This window comes from Thamnophis sirtalis, unplaced genomic scaffold (genome assembly GCF_051295495.1).
Source record: "Thamnophis sirtalis isolate CommonGarterSnake01/CBP01778 unplaced genomic scaffold, rThaSir2_p1.2 scaffold_8, whole genome shotgun sequence".
Taxonomy (NCBI): domain Eukaryota; kingdom Metazoa; phylum Chordata; class Lepidosauria; order Squamata; family Natricidae; genus Thamnophis; species Thamnophis sirtalis.
Window position 1 is genome coordinate 34,755,916 of NW_028261388.1, and position 16,172 is coordinate 34,772,087.

At 35.9% G+C, this 16,172-nt stretch overlaps 1 protein-coding gene across 1 annotated transcript in view; it reads right to left on the minus strand.

The window, feature by feature from the left end:
- Positions 1-16,172, minus strand: part of MYH15 (myosin heavy chain 15) — an 85,163-nt gene continuing 68,991 nt past the window's right edge. Inside the window, exons 37-42 of the mRNA XM_087721433.1 lie at positions 15,655-15,780; positions 15,284-15,454; positions 13,242-13,346; positions 12,162-12,257; positions 7,055-7,192; positions 1-129 (exon numbers count right to left, since the gene is read on the minus strand). Of these exons, the coding sequence (XP_087577559.1) occupies positions 112-129; positions 7,055-7,192; positions 12,162-12,257; positions 13,242-13,346; positions 15,284-15,454; positions 15,655-15,780 (654 nt within the window). The 3' untranslated portion in view covers positions 1-111. The remainder of the gene's footprint in view (positions 130-7,054; positions 7,193-12,161; positions 12,258-13,241; positions 13,347-15,283; positions 15,455-15,654; positions 15,781-16,172) is intronic.

Genomic DNA, 16,172 nt, shown 5'->3' on the forward strand with positions numbered 1-16,172 from the left:
TATAGACATTGATTTTTATTAATTAAAAATCACTTTTCTTCTGCTTCAGTATTGATGAGTGTTCTCTTTGTGAACACCATTCCAACCATCAGTTATTCAAGGAAAGTATATTTATTCTTCATCGTGAACCTGAAATATCATAAAACATGACAGTACCATTTAGATGCAATAGAAATTACCATTGTAAGGAAAGAACAATAGGAAAGGAATGTGATGCAGTAGATTACATTTAGAAAATCCTTATTCTCTGTTTAGGCAGCTAAAGTAAAAAAAATGTTTTAGAACCTGAAAGCTTCTGCCTGCAAGTGTTGAGCATAATAGTCAGATGGCCCAATGATCCTGTATGTATCCTACACAAATTCTTAAAACAGAATTTTTTTTATACGAATACTATGAGAGTATCCCTGTTAAACTTAGATAAATTTCCTTATGGGTAAATATATACAGAATTTTCTATTAAAAATGAAAACAAAGTTTTTATTTCCATACTAGTGGCATTTTGAAGCCATAAAGAAATATGGCTTCTGTTTGGGCACATATGAGCTGATTTGCACTACGAACTATTGCAAAGGCTAGTAGCCTTGGTTGGTTCCTTTTGTGGAAAACACTTTGGCATAAGAAAACATGTATATTTAAGAAATGTAACTTGCTCTGTGCATAATTGTTTAGTAACCAGTGACATCCAACTCTATCTGCTCACAGAGAGGTAGAGAGCATTAAGGACATCTGTCTGTGCCTGAAGGATTTATCACTGGATTGTGAGCAACTGCTGTTTAGTGAGAAACCTGTGGTCTGTCTGCTTCAGTTCATTGATTATCTTAGCACTTTTTAGAACATATTTAGAGTTCTTGAAGCACATGATGGCATCCATTTGTCTGAAGTCTTAGACACACATAACTTTATCCACAAATCATTGTCTGGGGCACTTTTTAAAAAATTAAAACATGAATTTTATTACAGTTAATAAAGAATATCTGAAAAGGAAAACCAGTTTACCATCGTACAGCAACCACACTGTGAATAGAATAAGAATTCTTTATTGGCCAAGTGTGATGGGACACACAAAGAATTTGTCTTTGGTGCATATGCTCTCAGTGTACATAAAGAAAAAAATAAATTATATTCCTCAAGAATCATAAGATACAACACTTAGTGATAGTCATAGGATACTAATAAGCAATCAAATCATACTAGGAAACAATAAAGCAATATAAATTGTAAAGATACAAGCAACATTGTTATAGACATAAGTGGGAAGAGATAGGTACTAGGAAGGATGAGGAGAAGAATAGTAATACAGTCTTAGTAAATACTGTGGGGTAATGACATGTTTATATCAAGGGTTGTAAAGTAATTGTTTGATAAAACTGCCTCCATTGCAAAAAGCTGCCTAGTTACAATATTTGTAATAGCTTCAGCTTGAGTTCTTCTTTTGTATTTCCCTAATCTGATATTTATATAATAATTCATGGTAACCTGAACTAATATTTTGGTTCCTAAATCATTTTAAAAAATGTATCAGTCATCTTTAGCGATGTTTATATTGCTATGATGGATTTATATGCAAGAGAAATGAAATATTCACTATCTGGAATATACTGGAGTAACTGCACTCCCTTTTTTAACCACTTTTCTGTCACTTTCCTAAAGTTTGCCTGCCTAAAAGTAAAACAAGGATGTATGACAGTTAACTTCTTTCATTTTATGATCCTTCCTAACTCTGTTGCATTGATACAATATCACGAAATGCCAGGTCAAAATTTACAGTAAAGGAGAAATTGGAGTAAGAATGGAAGTTACTTGCACTCCGATTAGTTACTGGTTTTTTCTTCCCAGAATCCTTTCTGTTTCATTAGCCAGGGTCCAAATGGTTTTCCTGAAGATTTTCTACATTTGACTATCTAAAGTTTGCATCCAAATTAAATTGTGCTGATGGTGCTTTCTATATCCTACAATGATTGCTACTTTGAGTGACTTTTTGCATGTGTCCTCAGGGCAACTGAGAGGGGGTTAAGCGGTGCAATGCACTGCTAACGATATGAGGAGAGTTTGTCAGCTCTTGCCTATCAAAATATTCATGAAGGGACATGTTGCTGTTCTTTGTGCAAGCAAGACCATTCCACTCTTATTTTCTTCTGCCCTTGAGGGCGATTTTCTTTCCCTTTTTCATACTCATGTACTTTTATCCTTATCTAAACTTTATGTGTCTTCTCTATGGAATATTAATGCCTGCTTTTAAGTTCCATATTCAATCTTTCTGCACTTGTTTCAGTCACTCAATTGCATCTTTAATTCCCCTTCATTCTCCTTGGGTTTAAAAAAAATGTTTCTCAAGCAACGCATACTTGCATATTAATATAACTTGCATATTAATAAGACAGAGGTTATAGAAGGGGAGAGTAAGGAGAGTAAGGAGTAACTTGCTTTCCATACTCTCAAAGCATCCCTTCACTCTTCCCTCCTGATAGACTAGTTTCAATGTGGTACAGTAGAAATGTACTAAGAAGCATCAGAAGAGCATGATGGTTCTCTCTGTGTCAGTAGCAGCAAATGCAGCAAACAGGAAGTAGAATTTTCTCCTCATGAGAGAGGAGGACATAGCTGATATTCAGGAGAGAAATTTCATGTCATTTAGTCTTCTTCAGAGCCAGTCTGGTATGTACTTAAAGCATTAGACTAGAAATGAAGTGATTGTGAATACTAGTCCTGAGGGATCCTTGGTGCTCTCTGAGCTTGCTGACATTTCTTGCTGACATTTCATTACCCAAACTAGTAATTACTACTGGATTACTAGCACTGATGGTGTTACCTAGTTTAGATAATGAAATGTCTACATGGAAACAACCAAGCTCAGAAAGCACCAAGGAACTCTCATTTCAACCCTGAGCTACAAAGATTCTTTATTGGAATACTAGTCCTGCCTGGTGTGAAACGAAGTTGGGTGACCTTGGCCCAGTCTCTCTCAGCTTCTCTCTCAGCTCTAGAAGGAAGCAATGGCAAATCACTTCTGAAAATCTTGCCAATGAAACTGCAGGGATTACCAGATGCCGAAAGTCAACACCAACTCATAGGGATGCAGACATGCACAACATGTACATATACTCCAAGGTCTCCTCAATTAAGGGGTACTGCACGATTTCTTCCACTGAACCTTTGGCTTGGAGGAGCAACAAAGTTGTAGACATCAGACTGACTCAGGAAATGAGGAAATGGAATTGTATGGGATCACTTTGAGAAGGCAGGAAATGATCCCTACTTTGTGTTCTCTACCTACTGCAAGTCAGGATCAGTCAGGAATACTTGAAGGACTTTCTAGCCAGCATTACCTGTAAATGGGTGATCAGGACAGCACTCAATATTTCAACAGCCCATCATTCCTATGTTCTTATGAAGTGACAATGTAGCTGGTGTTTCTTAAAGTTAGCTGTTGGGATAACACAGCTAGATATGAAGATAATGTGAGTGACAGCATATCTTCACTCCACTGCAAATTGATATCTGATTTAAATAGACTTTTGGAATGCACATTTTGCAGTTCTGACAGTGTAAGCACCATAATAGTTTGGGGTATGTCTCAAATACCACCTTTCACTGTCATCTTTTTTTGAATTTGGCCATAAGGTTTAACTCATGTGAGACTTGTGCCAATGTTACAATTTCTAAATATTAAACTCAGCACTGAGTGAATAGGTATAAGTCTAACAATAGGTTTTATGCCAAAAGGTTCACTGCTTTTAAGAATAGGGAAACAAGTCAAAATTGAACTTTGCTTAAAATCCTTACTGCTTTTAAGAAAACAAAGCTCCAATACATAATGCTTCAAGAACAGAGACAAGATTAGGAATGAGCCTTTCCTTCAAATGCTTTCTTCTTCTGGGAAAGAGGCTTAGACTATGAATGGGCCTTTTTGTATAAGCATTCTGCTTAAGAATTGGGAACAAGTATTGCCAATATTCCTCTGCTGTTGCTTAAAACATTTATTCAGTAAAGAAAGATACCTGTATGACAGTCAGCCTCACCAGCTTCACTGCCTACCAATATTTACCACTGCCCATATTTGCCAAAGCTTCTCCAGCTAATGAACTTAACTCTACAAAGATCTGCAGCCATCCAATCTGCCATTACAGCCTTGTTGTCAAAAGGTTCCCCATATGCTGGGATGGTGAACCTATGGCACATGTGCCACAGGTGACATGCGGAGCCATTTGTCAGGGTACATGAGGCATTGGCATGTGCGCTGGCCAGATGAGTTCAGTCTTTTTTAAAGCCATTTTTCACCCTTCCCAGGCTTTATGGGAGCCTGAGGAGGGTGAAAAGAGCCTCCCCCACCCCCGAGCCTCTTCGGAGGCTTTAGGAACTTCCCTGAAGCCTCCAAAGTGCAAGAAAATGACCCTATGGGCAAACCAGAAGTTCAGGAACGGACTTCCGGTTTGCTCATATAGTCGGTTTAAGCCCTCCAGAGGCTTCAGGGACCTTCAGGAGGCTTCCCTGAAGCCTCCGGAGGACTAAAAACGAGGGTTGGTTTAAGCCTTCCAGAGGCTTCAGGGAAGCCTCTGGAAGGTCCCTGAAGCCTCCGGAGGGTCTCTGGAGGGGGCAGGGGAGGCTGTTTTCACCCTCCCCAGGCTCCTATAAAGCCTCTGGAGCCTGAGGAGGGCGAAAAAAGCATGCAAAAAATGGGGGGGGAGCGCTTCTCATGGAGGCATGTGCACTGGGGGAGGTCGCGCATTGCATTATGGATGCGGTACGCCAGCATACAACTCCCCTGTGCTCCCCCCTTTATGGCTCGTGAGCCAAAAAAGGTTCGCCATCAATCGTTCATACAATTGTTCAATTGTAAAGCTATTTCCTTCATATCAGCTGCCTGCTTCCTCTGCTGTCATTAATACCCACTTCTTTCTACACCAGTCATATTGCACTGTTGCCCACAATGTGCAGTAGAATAACTGTGTCTTACATCTATGCTTGTCCTCTTCCTCACAGTCTAGCTGCTCGATTCTGAGAGTTTCTGATGCAACACAACTGTGTAACCAACTTGTGTTGTCTATAATTGTCTTCACTGGTACAGTTGCTTAACTCAAATTACTGACCTGCCTTCCATTAATTCTGGCACCTATTTACAATTAGATTATGGAAAGCAAACCATTTGAGAAGTGAAACCCTTCTAATCTTTCAAATAGAATATTGCTAACAAGCACAACTTTATGAATTAGTGTCACATTGAGATTTGTCATTCAGTGTCTTTTTGCGTCTTCCCAGAAGTGGTTCGTGTTAAAATAAGGATGGCATCTTGACATGCAAAATTGAATTGGGCACCTACAAACATCAAATCTTTGGTTTAAGGTCTGATTCACAAAACTTTTTAGTGTATATTTCCTCCAATAACATATATGAATTTCACGTTATAATATTTTCTGGAATAGTTAAAAATCAGAAGCAGAATAATAACATAATTGCCCTCACATGATTCTTATGGGTATTCATTTGGCCTTCATGAGACCAGAATGTTGGTCTTTTCACGGTATCATGATTGAGTACTGTGTTTCCCTGAAAATAAGACAGGGTCTTATTTTCTTTTGACCCCTGAAATAAGCACTTGGCCTTATTTTCGGGGAGGTCTTATTATTTTTGAGGTGCAGGAGGCAGCGAGCATGGTCACCTCATGGCTGCTGCTGTGTTAGAATATTTTCGGTGAGGGCTTATTTTCAGGGGAGGGCTTAGTTTAGTGCATGCATTCAAAAGCCCGATTGGGCTTATTATCTAGGAAGATCTTATTTTCAGGGAAACAGAGTAATATTTTTGGGAAAAGTGGCAAGATAGAGAGGGAAAGACAGACAGACAGGTTAAATAATCTGCATGTTACTTTTTTTACATTTTGAATTGGAAAAAGGTTAACCGCCTCCAAGTTTCCCAAAATTGCTCGATTTTGCACATCCTCCCTATATTATAACACCAAGCTGTGATTTTATTGTAATATTTGTAACTACTTAAAAAAGGAAGCAACAGGATATGTAGGCACGCATATAATCTGAAGAGATGGGAAGTTTGCAGTGGGTCTGCTCTATCTATTATATGGGGGAGATAGTGTGTGAGGTTGTGAGCTTTTGTTATTTCTACAGACTGAAGGCATGTTTATGTTCTCCACTGGCCTTCTGGGGAGCTCTCAGAATAGTGACCATGACAACAGCCAATGATTATGCAATATGCCACTATAGGCCTCTTTTTTAGTCTCCACTGTTCTTTTCAGAGCTTCCATTGGTAAAGTCAGTGAATAATTTCTTTTTGTCAATCTCCACCACCATCGGAGAAAATAACATGATAAAACAAGATAACATGAAATTTAATTGCCCATATATTAAAATCAACTACAGTATTAACAACCACTTTTAAAGCTGTTTTGTGGCACAAATTTGAATTTTAAAAAATCCTTTCTCAACTCCCAAATTGTTTTAAATAGTCCTAGATTGCATCTTTAGTTATTAATTGTAATATTAATTACAGTCATTTTAAAAGTACAATTACATGGCAAAGCATGGGTGACTAATACATGGTGGGTACTTTTTTAAATACTAGTAGTCCAGACTGAAATAATACCTTTTGGTTTCTGTTTCTCAACAGCACTTTATTTCAAATGATACTCGTGTAGTGTATAATGCTTTTAGCTCAGCGAGAGCAGAAAGAGTGGGTCATTATTCATTCCAGCCTAGTCTTAGCATAGCATAGTATTTCCAATCATAATGTTTTTCAAGATGCATTAGGAAAATACTGCAGACTGGTTGAGAAATAACAAATGATGGGTTTTTTTTTACTCAAGATACCTAGATGGAAAAGTCTAATTTAGTGGCCCAATGCTCCATTTTTAAATCCCAGTTCTCATCCCATCTGACAGGAATGGCCTTCTCCTCTAAAGGGACCAGGCAGAGGAGAATCAGGAATGAATTTCACCTTGGAAAAAGTTAATTTCAGTGGCAGATTCTAGATACTCTGCCTATCCTTGTTCCTCTCCCTTACTATCCTTTTAGAGATTCTAGCAGAATCATTTTCTTCCACTTCATACCTTTTTCATGCCAATGTCTCTTGACTTGGTCCTGAGCTTATTAACCTGAGATTCAGCAATCTCAGCTCGTTCTTCGGCATCATCCAGCTCATGCTGCTGTTTCCTATATTTTGTAAGGTATTGATTAGCTTGAGCTTCCTGTTGGGGAAATACAAATATATATGTATATATATAAGGTTGTAACAATATTTGACTTTGACAATTAAGAAGCAAAGGTCCTTTGAAACATACAGGTGAGAAAAATAACATTTATATATAGCAAACTGCCTTTCAAATATATTGAACTGAAAATTCTATTGTATCTACTGGCCAGGAGTTTATGGAAATTGTAATCCAACATCCTTAAAATAAGGTGACCAGATGTCCCGATTTCAGCGGGATAATCACGCTTTATAACAATTTGTCCCGTGTCCCAGGCCGTTTTTAAAAAGTCCCGATTTTCTGGCTTCATATTGAAAGCCCAGTGGATTTGTTTAAGAAATCCTAACCGGGGGAAGACAAAAGACACTCTGTCTAACTAACCTCTCTCTCTGTCTCAGTACTTTCAGTGAAGATATTAAAACCTTAAAGCAACAAAACGGAACCTCCCCCCACGCCCCTTTTACCTTATTTTATAAGAAAAAATGACCAAGTACCATAGAGCTGCAGGAAACACTTGGCTAGAGAGGTCGCGAGTGTTACTTCCTGGATTTTCCGGAGGGGAGGGGCACGGAGGTTGGAGGTCAGCTCGTGTGGGGAAAAATGGTGTTTATTCAAGTTTATTAGAATTTGTATGCCGCCCGCTCCTCATTTTCTTTGAGAAATATTTCCCTGGGACTATTTCACCATTTTAATTTGCTCAGTTCTTTGTATTAACATCTATATCATTCTGGATTGACTTGCCTGCTGGTAAGTGAGCTGGGTTTTTTTCTTTTATTTTTTTAATGTATTTTAAAATAACGTAGGTTTTTTAAAATGTGCAGGTGCTGTTTTTTTATTCAAAACAATATGTGTAACACTATGATGTGCCATGGAAAAATCATTGAATTGATATCTGCAAATATCTGTAGTAGCAAGAATGGTTTTTGTTCCCAAAGCAAGGTTAAAAAAAAACCCTGAAAGAACAAAAGGGTTTTTTAAGGGTATTTTCCTGATCAAAACTATAATTGTTTCTGCATGACACCCTTAATCACAAATACCCAACTACACTTCATTCCAAATATTTTTATTTCCTTTACTGTATGTGATTACTCAAGTCCAAAAACTGAGTTAATTGGATAAACTCAGCTCCACAATTTACTAAATATACAGTTACAGGAATTTCATGTATAGTATGCTGACTCTTAGGGTTTATTGAATATAGGAGAATAATATGAGAGGGATTTGATGTAAAATAAGCTCTTTTAATGAATTCAAAATCAACGCAGCAGACAAGACATGGGAGTGAACATAATACACACTTTAACAATTTTTTTTTCTTTTAGCTATCAAATACTGCAGCAAGTGTGTCAGTAATAATAGCAAGACAGGCATAGGATTTTCCTGCCAGGTTAATTTTACTTTTTTATGGTTTTGATGTTGTATTTAATTTTATCTGTATTAGAAACTTATGAAGGCTGTGCAACATTTTGAGGTGGTATAGAGTATGTAAAGGCATGAATACAGTAGAACCTCTGGTCACAACCATAATTCGTTCCATAACTTTGGCCGCAAACTGATTTGGTCATGAATCAAACCTAATTTTGGAAATTTGGCGCTTACAAAAAAAATGGTGCAGAAGGGGAAATCAGCAGCGGGGGGGGGGGGGCATTTTTTCTGATGCTTACTATATCCTTATTGTAATTATTATCATTAATTCTAATCTACTGATTATAGATAAGATCTTTTGGTCAACCTGCCAGAATTAGGTAATTAGATAATTCTGGTAGGTCAGTGTGAAGCAATATTTCAGGTTAAAAAAAATATTCCTAGGAGTTTTACAGTCTGAACATTATATGTGCTTGCCTGCTGGTAAGTGAGATGGGTTTTTTCTTTTATTTTTTTAATGTATTTTAAAATAATATTTTATTTATTGTGCATAGGATTTTTTAAAATACTTTATTCTGTGTGGATTCTTTTTTAAAATTGTCTTAGACTATTTAAAAAAAGATTCTATCCAAAATACAAAATACCAGCTGCAGTTATTCACTTAAGAACTGTGGCAAGAAAGGTGGTATAATGGGCTTAGTGACCAAAGTTACAATGGCATTGAAAAAAGTGACTGATGACCATTTTTCAAACTTAGCGACCATTGCAGCATCCTCATGGTCACGCAATCAAAATTTTGATGTTTGGCAACAGATTCGTATTTATGATGGTTTCAGTGTCCTAGGATCATATAATAACCTTTTGACAAAGTCAAATGAGGAAACCAGATTCACTTATGTTACTAACTTATCAGCTGCAGTTATTCACTTAAGAACTGTGGCAAGAAAGGTGGTATAGTGACCAAAGTGACTGATGACCATTTTTCACACTTAGCGACCATTTTCACACTTAGCGATCGTTGCAGCATCCTCATGGTCACGTGATCAAAATTTTGATGTTTTGCAACAGTTACAATTTATATTTGTAAATTGTAGTTATGTTGAAATTAAAAAAAAATTACAATACTATTTTTGTGTTGTATGAAAATTTTTGTTGCTCCGTATAAAATTTTTAATCAAGTGCCTCTCCCCCCCCCCCCCCCACGGTCAACCAATCTGAAAATCTGGTCACCTTACCTTAAAAAGTACTAAGCTGGAAAAAGCTGCTGTACTTCATTGTTAAATATTTAATGATATTCTGCTGGAAAGCAGTTTTATTTATACCAATCTATGAAATTGCTAAAGAGGGACTTTTTAGGAAGTCAGGAATATTGATTTCAGGCCTTCAATTGGAGAAGAGATGGCCTAGCAAAATTCAAAAAAATTTACAACAGGAAAAAATAACAAATGTTCTAAAGAGGACTTTCAACATTTGTTGTAATGAGTCTCTTCCAGGATAATTTAAGAATAACAGACAAACACATTGAGTTGTATTTCATAATTGGCTTGTTTGGTTTTGGCTTGGCATAAATCTAACCATTGTAGTTTATAAAAAAAGTTTTTTTTAATAGGAATAATGGGTCTTAATCAGTGGTGGGTTCTGGATCCCGTTCCAACTGGTATGGTTGGAATGGGCCCGGCATCGCCCACATGGAAGTGTGCAGCACGCGCATGCATCGTACCTGCCTGTGATGCCTCTGCAAGCCTGCGCGATACTCCAGCTGCTCGGCAGAGCATCATACAGGCGCTGTACACACCATATGCGTAGAATAAGCGGCAAAGGCTTAAAGGACAGGTAAGGAGCTCAGGCGGGCGGGTGGGCCCTCCAGAGCACTGTACTGGAACGGTACCCGGGCAGATTCCAGTATGCCCGTATCAGGGCATACCACTTGCAACTCACCACTGGTCTTAATAGGATAATCCCCACATTTGACATTATTTCATTTGCTTTTAAATGTCATTAGAATTTTTTAAAAAAATAACTTCTGACCTCCAGTCATATATATGGTGTCTACGAGGGGAACAAAAATAAGTCAGGATGACAGTCACAGGTGCATAATTGAAGCTCTGGCCTTTTTGTACCTGAAATAATGTCAAAAGCTTTTTCTTTTTTAACCTCTTGTAGATACCACTGAATCATATATAAAACCTTTTCCTCCTTTAAAAATATAATTTGCTAATTTCTATTTCTATTTTGATATGTCTGGGTATCATTTGGGGGCTACATATGGTTCTGGTTGTACATTTCTCCTTTATAGCTTAGCATGGTGCATAAGGCTAAACATATGTGGTTCATTTAATAAACCATGATTAAATCAAGATTTCTGAGCTGAATAATTAAATGGCAAATATCAAAGTGCAGAATTAACACAGATCAGCAAGCAACAGAATTATACAGGTTTTATAAATGTACAGGAAATTATTACTTTTTGAAGTATAAAAATTGTCATCATTAAAGTACAGAATGGAATGCAGATCCAGCATTATTATGAACAGACTAAATTTATTTCGAAAGTTTAATATTTCACTCTTGTAGTCACTATATATAGCTTTTGAACTTGCCCTATTCAGGTGTTGCATTATTATATTTAAATTACATTTAAATATTATCAGAGTCTAATCTAATGAAACTAATATAATCTTTTTCAAATCTATTACAAAACTTTATTTTCTATTATACTTGTATTCATTTGCATGAAAATGGATTCATCATTTACTTTCTCAGTTACATCTTTTTGCTTTTTAGTTTTCAAGGGAGGAATTCCTTTTATCCTTATTTTTCACAGCTGTTCCTTTGAACTAAACAGCACCCACAGAACAGGGAAACAATGATTGAAATAGTGGTGCGTTTGTTTGTGTAAATGCACACACATAAGTGGATTTGTGACTCAGCAAAAATAACACCCAGGAAATAACATAATTTAACCTGAATGCATTGCGGTAAGGTCTATCTTTGAGAAAATCTTGTGTGCAAGTTGTGTATGCAACCACTTCATGGGATTTCAGCTTTCAGTAAACACGCATATTGCTTTGTTTCTGTTCTGCAGGGTAATAAGCAAGATCTATCACCCTCTACTGAGGCATAAACAGAAAATAGAGTGACCTCTTTTACTTATCATGCTAAGATGCAGAGGTGGGTTCCTACCAGTTCGCACCTATTCGGTAGAACCGGTTCGTCAAATCTACCGAACCGGTTAGAAGAGGTTCCACCAGTGGACCCGGAAAGTAGGCCACACCTACAGAAGAGGTTCCAAAATTTTTTGAAACCCACCACTGCTAAGATGGATTATTCCATCTCATAATGTGTCACAGACTTTCAATTCTGAAGGATGAAATTGTATTTGTGTACAATAGTACACATTCCAATAATTGTAATTTCCTATATTTCCAAAGTTCAGGCACTTCTTCAACCAAAATGGCTCCATTGGAACAAAAGAAGGCAGTATAAGACAATCTAGGAAAATTCCAGGATTTTTGGAAATACCATAAAAAGATAGAAAAATGCAATGTAATAAAACTTAGGTGGGGAAATAAAAACTAAATGTGCAATAATGATTACTTACAGCTTCTTCTGCTTGGTGCTTGTAGCTTTTTACTTTCAGTTGCAATTTATCAATTAGCTCCTGCATTCTTGTCAAATTCTTTTTGTCTTCTTCTGCCTTTTATTAAATAAAGAATTAACGTCAGCAACCATGAGTTATGCACAAATGCTAACCTAACAGGTAAAGCAGTTTGCTTTACTGAAAGTCCAAAATGTTGTTTCTTAAGATATAACTCTTTATTTTTATTACACGTCATTTTGTCATTTCTACAGATAGCTCAGGATGACATTCATTGGATTGTTGTGTTTATCATATCAACAAATGAGAGGTAAGGAATGAATAGGTGAAAAATCACAGTTTCTACCACACTGGAATATAAAAAAAAATGGTAGTCCTCTTTCTTTCCAGGAAGCAATAAAATACAAACATAAAGTATCTATCTAAATTAATCAAAATATCACCATTGTTCACATGGGAAGAAACTAGTGGCCTTATCATATGCTCTTGAACACTTTAATTACATGTTTTGTTTTGTTTTGTTTTAAAATGAAGGACGCAAGTACATTTTTCATCATCTGCTGTAACTGAAGATGATATTTAACACTGATACCCTTTGGTGGGACAATAACTATAGGCCATAGTTATCAGTTAGAGCTTTAGCTTTACTTTTTCAGGACTACTTTTATTCCAATCTAGAATTGGCTATATTAAGGAACTATTAAATTTAATAGTTTGTAAGCAAAAGTCTTCACACTTAATATAGAAAGAAGTATGCCATCTTCCAACATAACAATCATGGACTCCTAATGTTTACTCTATCTTATAACTGATATTATTAATTATTTCTGTTTTCCATTCTTGAAAGTTAACAGAAGTTACACTAAATTATTTAGCAAAGATTAATAACATAAATTTTATTATGTTATAGTAATGTTAATAGTAATAAATAAACCTCTATTGTGGTATGTGAATTTCTTAAGAAATGTTGCTTTATATACTGTACCTGAGTGTATAGTATCTGGAAAAAATGTTTTATTTTACTGCAATATTTTAAGATCACTTAAAAATCACTTTAAGATCACTTAAGATCACTAGAATTACCTGGTAAGTCAATTCCTTGATGCGCCTCTCATATTTGCGGACTCCTTTCTGGGACTCAGTATTTCGACGAACTTCTACCTCTAGATCATTTTCTAGCTCACGAATCTGCACCAATACAAAAATATTATTAGATCGTATTTACCATAACACTGAACTCAAGATGAACAAATTTGCGTAGATTGTAGATGTAACGCATTCTCCTGATTACTGATAATCTTCCAATTAGTCTATGATGTCATCAGAGGGGATACATTTTTGCCATTTTAAAAGCTTATTGAAAGTTTTTGGAATGGGAAGAATGTCAGTTCATCTCTCAGAAAACTGATGTTCCCTTTTCCATTCTTAGTTGAACATTTTTACCTAAATTCTGTATTGCTAACATTCAGTTATATTGATTCATGTTTTAGTGGTATGGTTTCAGCCTATTTTCTGATAGATAGAAAGAGTTTTAAAGGTTCCAGAGGCCTTGTACTCCCATTGTCATATTTTATTTATTAGCTGTCCAGTGGAGTCTGAGCTGTGTACAAAACTGGAAAATTCATAAAAACAGGTATAATATCAAACCAAACCAAACTGGGCATTGCTGTCCAGTTGCTGTCCAGTCTACAGCAATGCTATAAATAACTCAAATCAAACAAAATAGGGGCCTAGCCGAACAATTGTATATTTAAACCTAGGATCCTATCAGGCTTTTCAGATATTTTTATAACCTTAACAGAAAGAATACAGTCCTTGTCTCTGGCACGATGCTGTTCCAGAAGGCTGGGCTGTGTTAGAGAAGGCATTTTTTTTCCTTAGTATTAGAAGAGACCTGGAGTATATTCATTCTGCTGGGATATATCAGTCAGGGAAAAAATATTGGAGACAAATGTCCCTCAGATATCCAGTCCTTTTTTAATTAAAAGATTATAATGCAATTCAATTACTTTATTCTGAATGTTGTTCCTACAAATGGGGTGAGAAGCACAGGATGTAAGCTATATGTTGTGATTTGTAAGCCACATTTTATAGTAACGTATATGAAGCCAATGGGTTATGTGTCGTTGAGTTTGTAATTCAGGAATTTAATATATATATTAAATATATATTAGTCCATGAGATTATGGACCTGTGCAACCCAGTGATTTGCAAAAATGTTGGCACAAGGCAGCTATATAGCTAAATTATAGGAGGCAAGAAACAGGATCCTTGAAAATGATATGGAAATAGAGGACTAAGTTGAGGAAGAGATACACTAGTTTTTTCTTGAATTAAAATACTAGAGAATCCATGCACAGCCCAGCCAATGTGGAAGGTGGAAGGAAGGAGACTGCACAGCAGATTTGAGATCAAGATAGGCAAAAAGAAAACGAGCTAAAAATCTGACCCATTAAAGCATGGGACATTGGCAGAGATAGAGTGTGTGTATGTGTGTGTGTGTGTATATATATATATATATATATATATATATATATATATATATATATATATATATATATATATATATATATATATATATATATATATATATATATATATATATATATATGCAACATACAGGAGAAGTTGGTGCAAGAATTTAGTTTCATATTCTAGAAAGTTATGATTGTATTTGCACATATATCCATAAGCTCTACTTTAATGAAATAAGTAAAAATATAGGAAGTTCACAATGAAAGGGAGAATATTTTTTTGCTCTTGGATGCCCTAGAGGGGGACTTGCCCCACTGTGGTCCCACATGTGTAGAAGGTTTGGCCCCAAGGCTGATGGATAGACATTCTACAGAATCTGCTTGGAAGATGTTTTGGGAAAATCAGTTCTTGGAATTCAGGATTGGTTCTAATGTAATAGCAAGGCCTATATCTGCTTTAAAAATTAACTAAAAGGATGGTCAAATATAATAATTATTGATTTATATTATTTTCTATCTTTTTAAAGACACACTTGGTACTCTTAAATTAAAGTATACTAAATAACAATATTAACTCAGCCAGAACTAAGCTCTAAGTACACATTTTTTAAGTAGGAAACTATCACTTGATTTGAATTCAAAGAAAAATACCCTTGATTCCAGCTTCTGAATCTGCTTCTTGCCCCCTTTGAGGGCAATTTGTTCTGCTTCATCAAGTCTCTTCTGTAAATCTTTGATAGTCTGTTCCATATTCTTTTTCATGCGCTCCAAGTGAGCACTGGTGTCCTGCTCTTTCTTAAGTTCTTCAGCCATCATTGCTGCCTGAAATAACATAGAGATGTGAAATGGTATCTTCTACAACACCAAAATGAGTCTTTTTGTTTTTGTGACTTAATGGACATAGGAATTTAAAGCTCTAGATAAATTTTCACATCTGATCATAGATAATACTGTTCTAAATAAGTAGTATAACAAAGCAATAATTTAGGATAAAATGAAAAAAATAGGAAAAAATTACTTACATCAGTGATTGCTTTTTTGGCCTTTTCTTCAGCATTCCTGCATTCCTGTATAGCTTCTTCCACCTCAGTTTGTATTTGAGTAACATCAGTCTCCAGCTTCTTCTTCTGGTTGATTAGGCTTGTATTCTTTTATTTCAAAGGGAAAAGGAATGTTCATTAGGAGGACAGGATCTTTTGTAGCACTGGGACTAGCGTGAATAAGATAAAGTATAACAATAGGCTTATTCATTCATATTCCTGGTAGAATAATTCATATTATTTCCAAGAGACACACTAGTGAAAAATAAATCAATTTCTGGTTCAAAGTAGAATCTTCCATATCAGATCCTTCTTGAGCAACTAGAATCTGAGATAGAAGAAGTCAACCATGAGTTAAGAATGATGTGAGTATAAATTGAATGAGGAATTCTGAGTATTTGCCAGACAAAAACAACAAAGAATCTTGGAGTTGTTTATGAGATGCATCTTAATAAGACAATATATTTTCTATACGTATGGACCCTGGTTTTCTATACTTC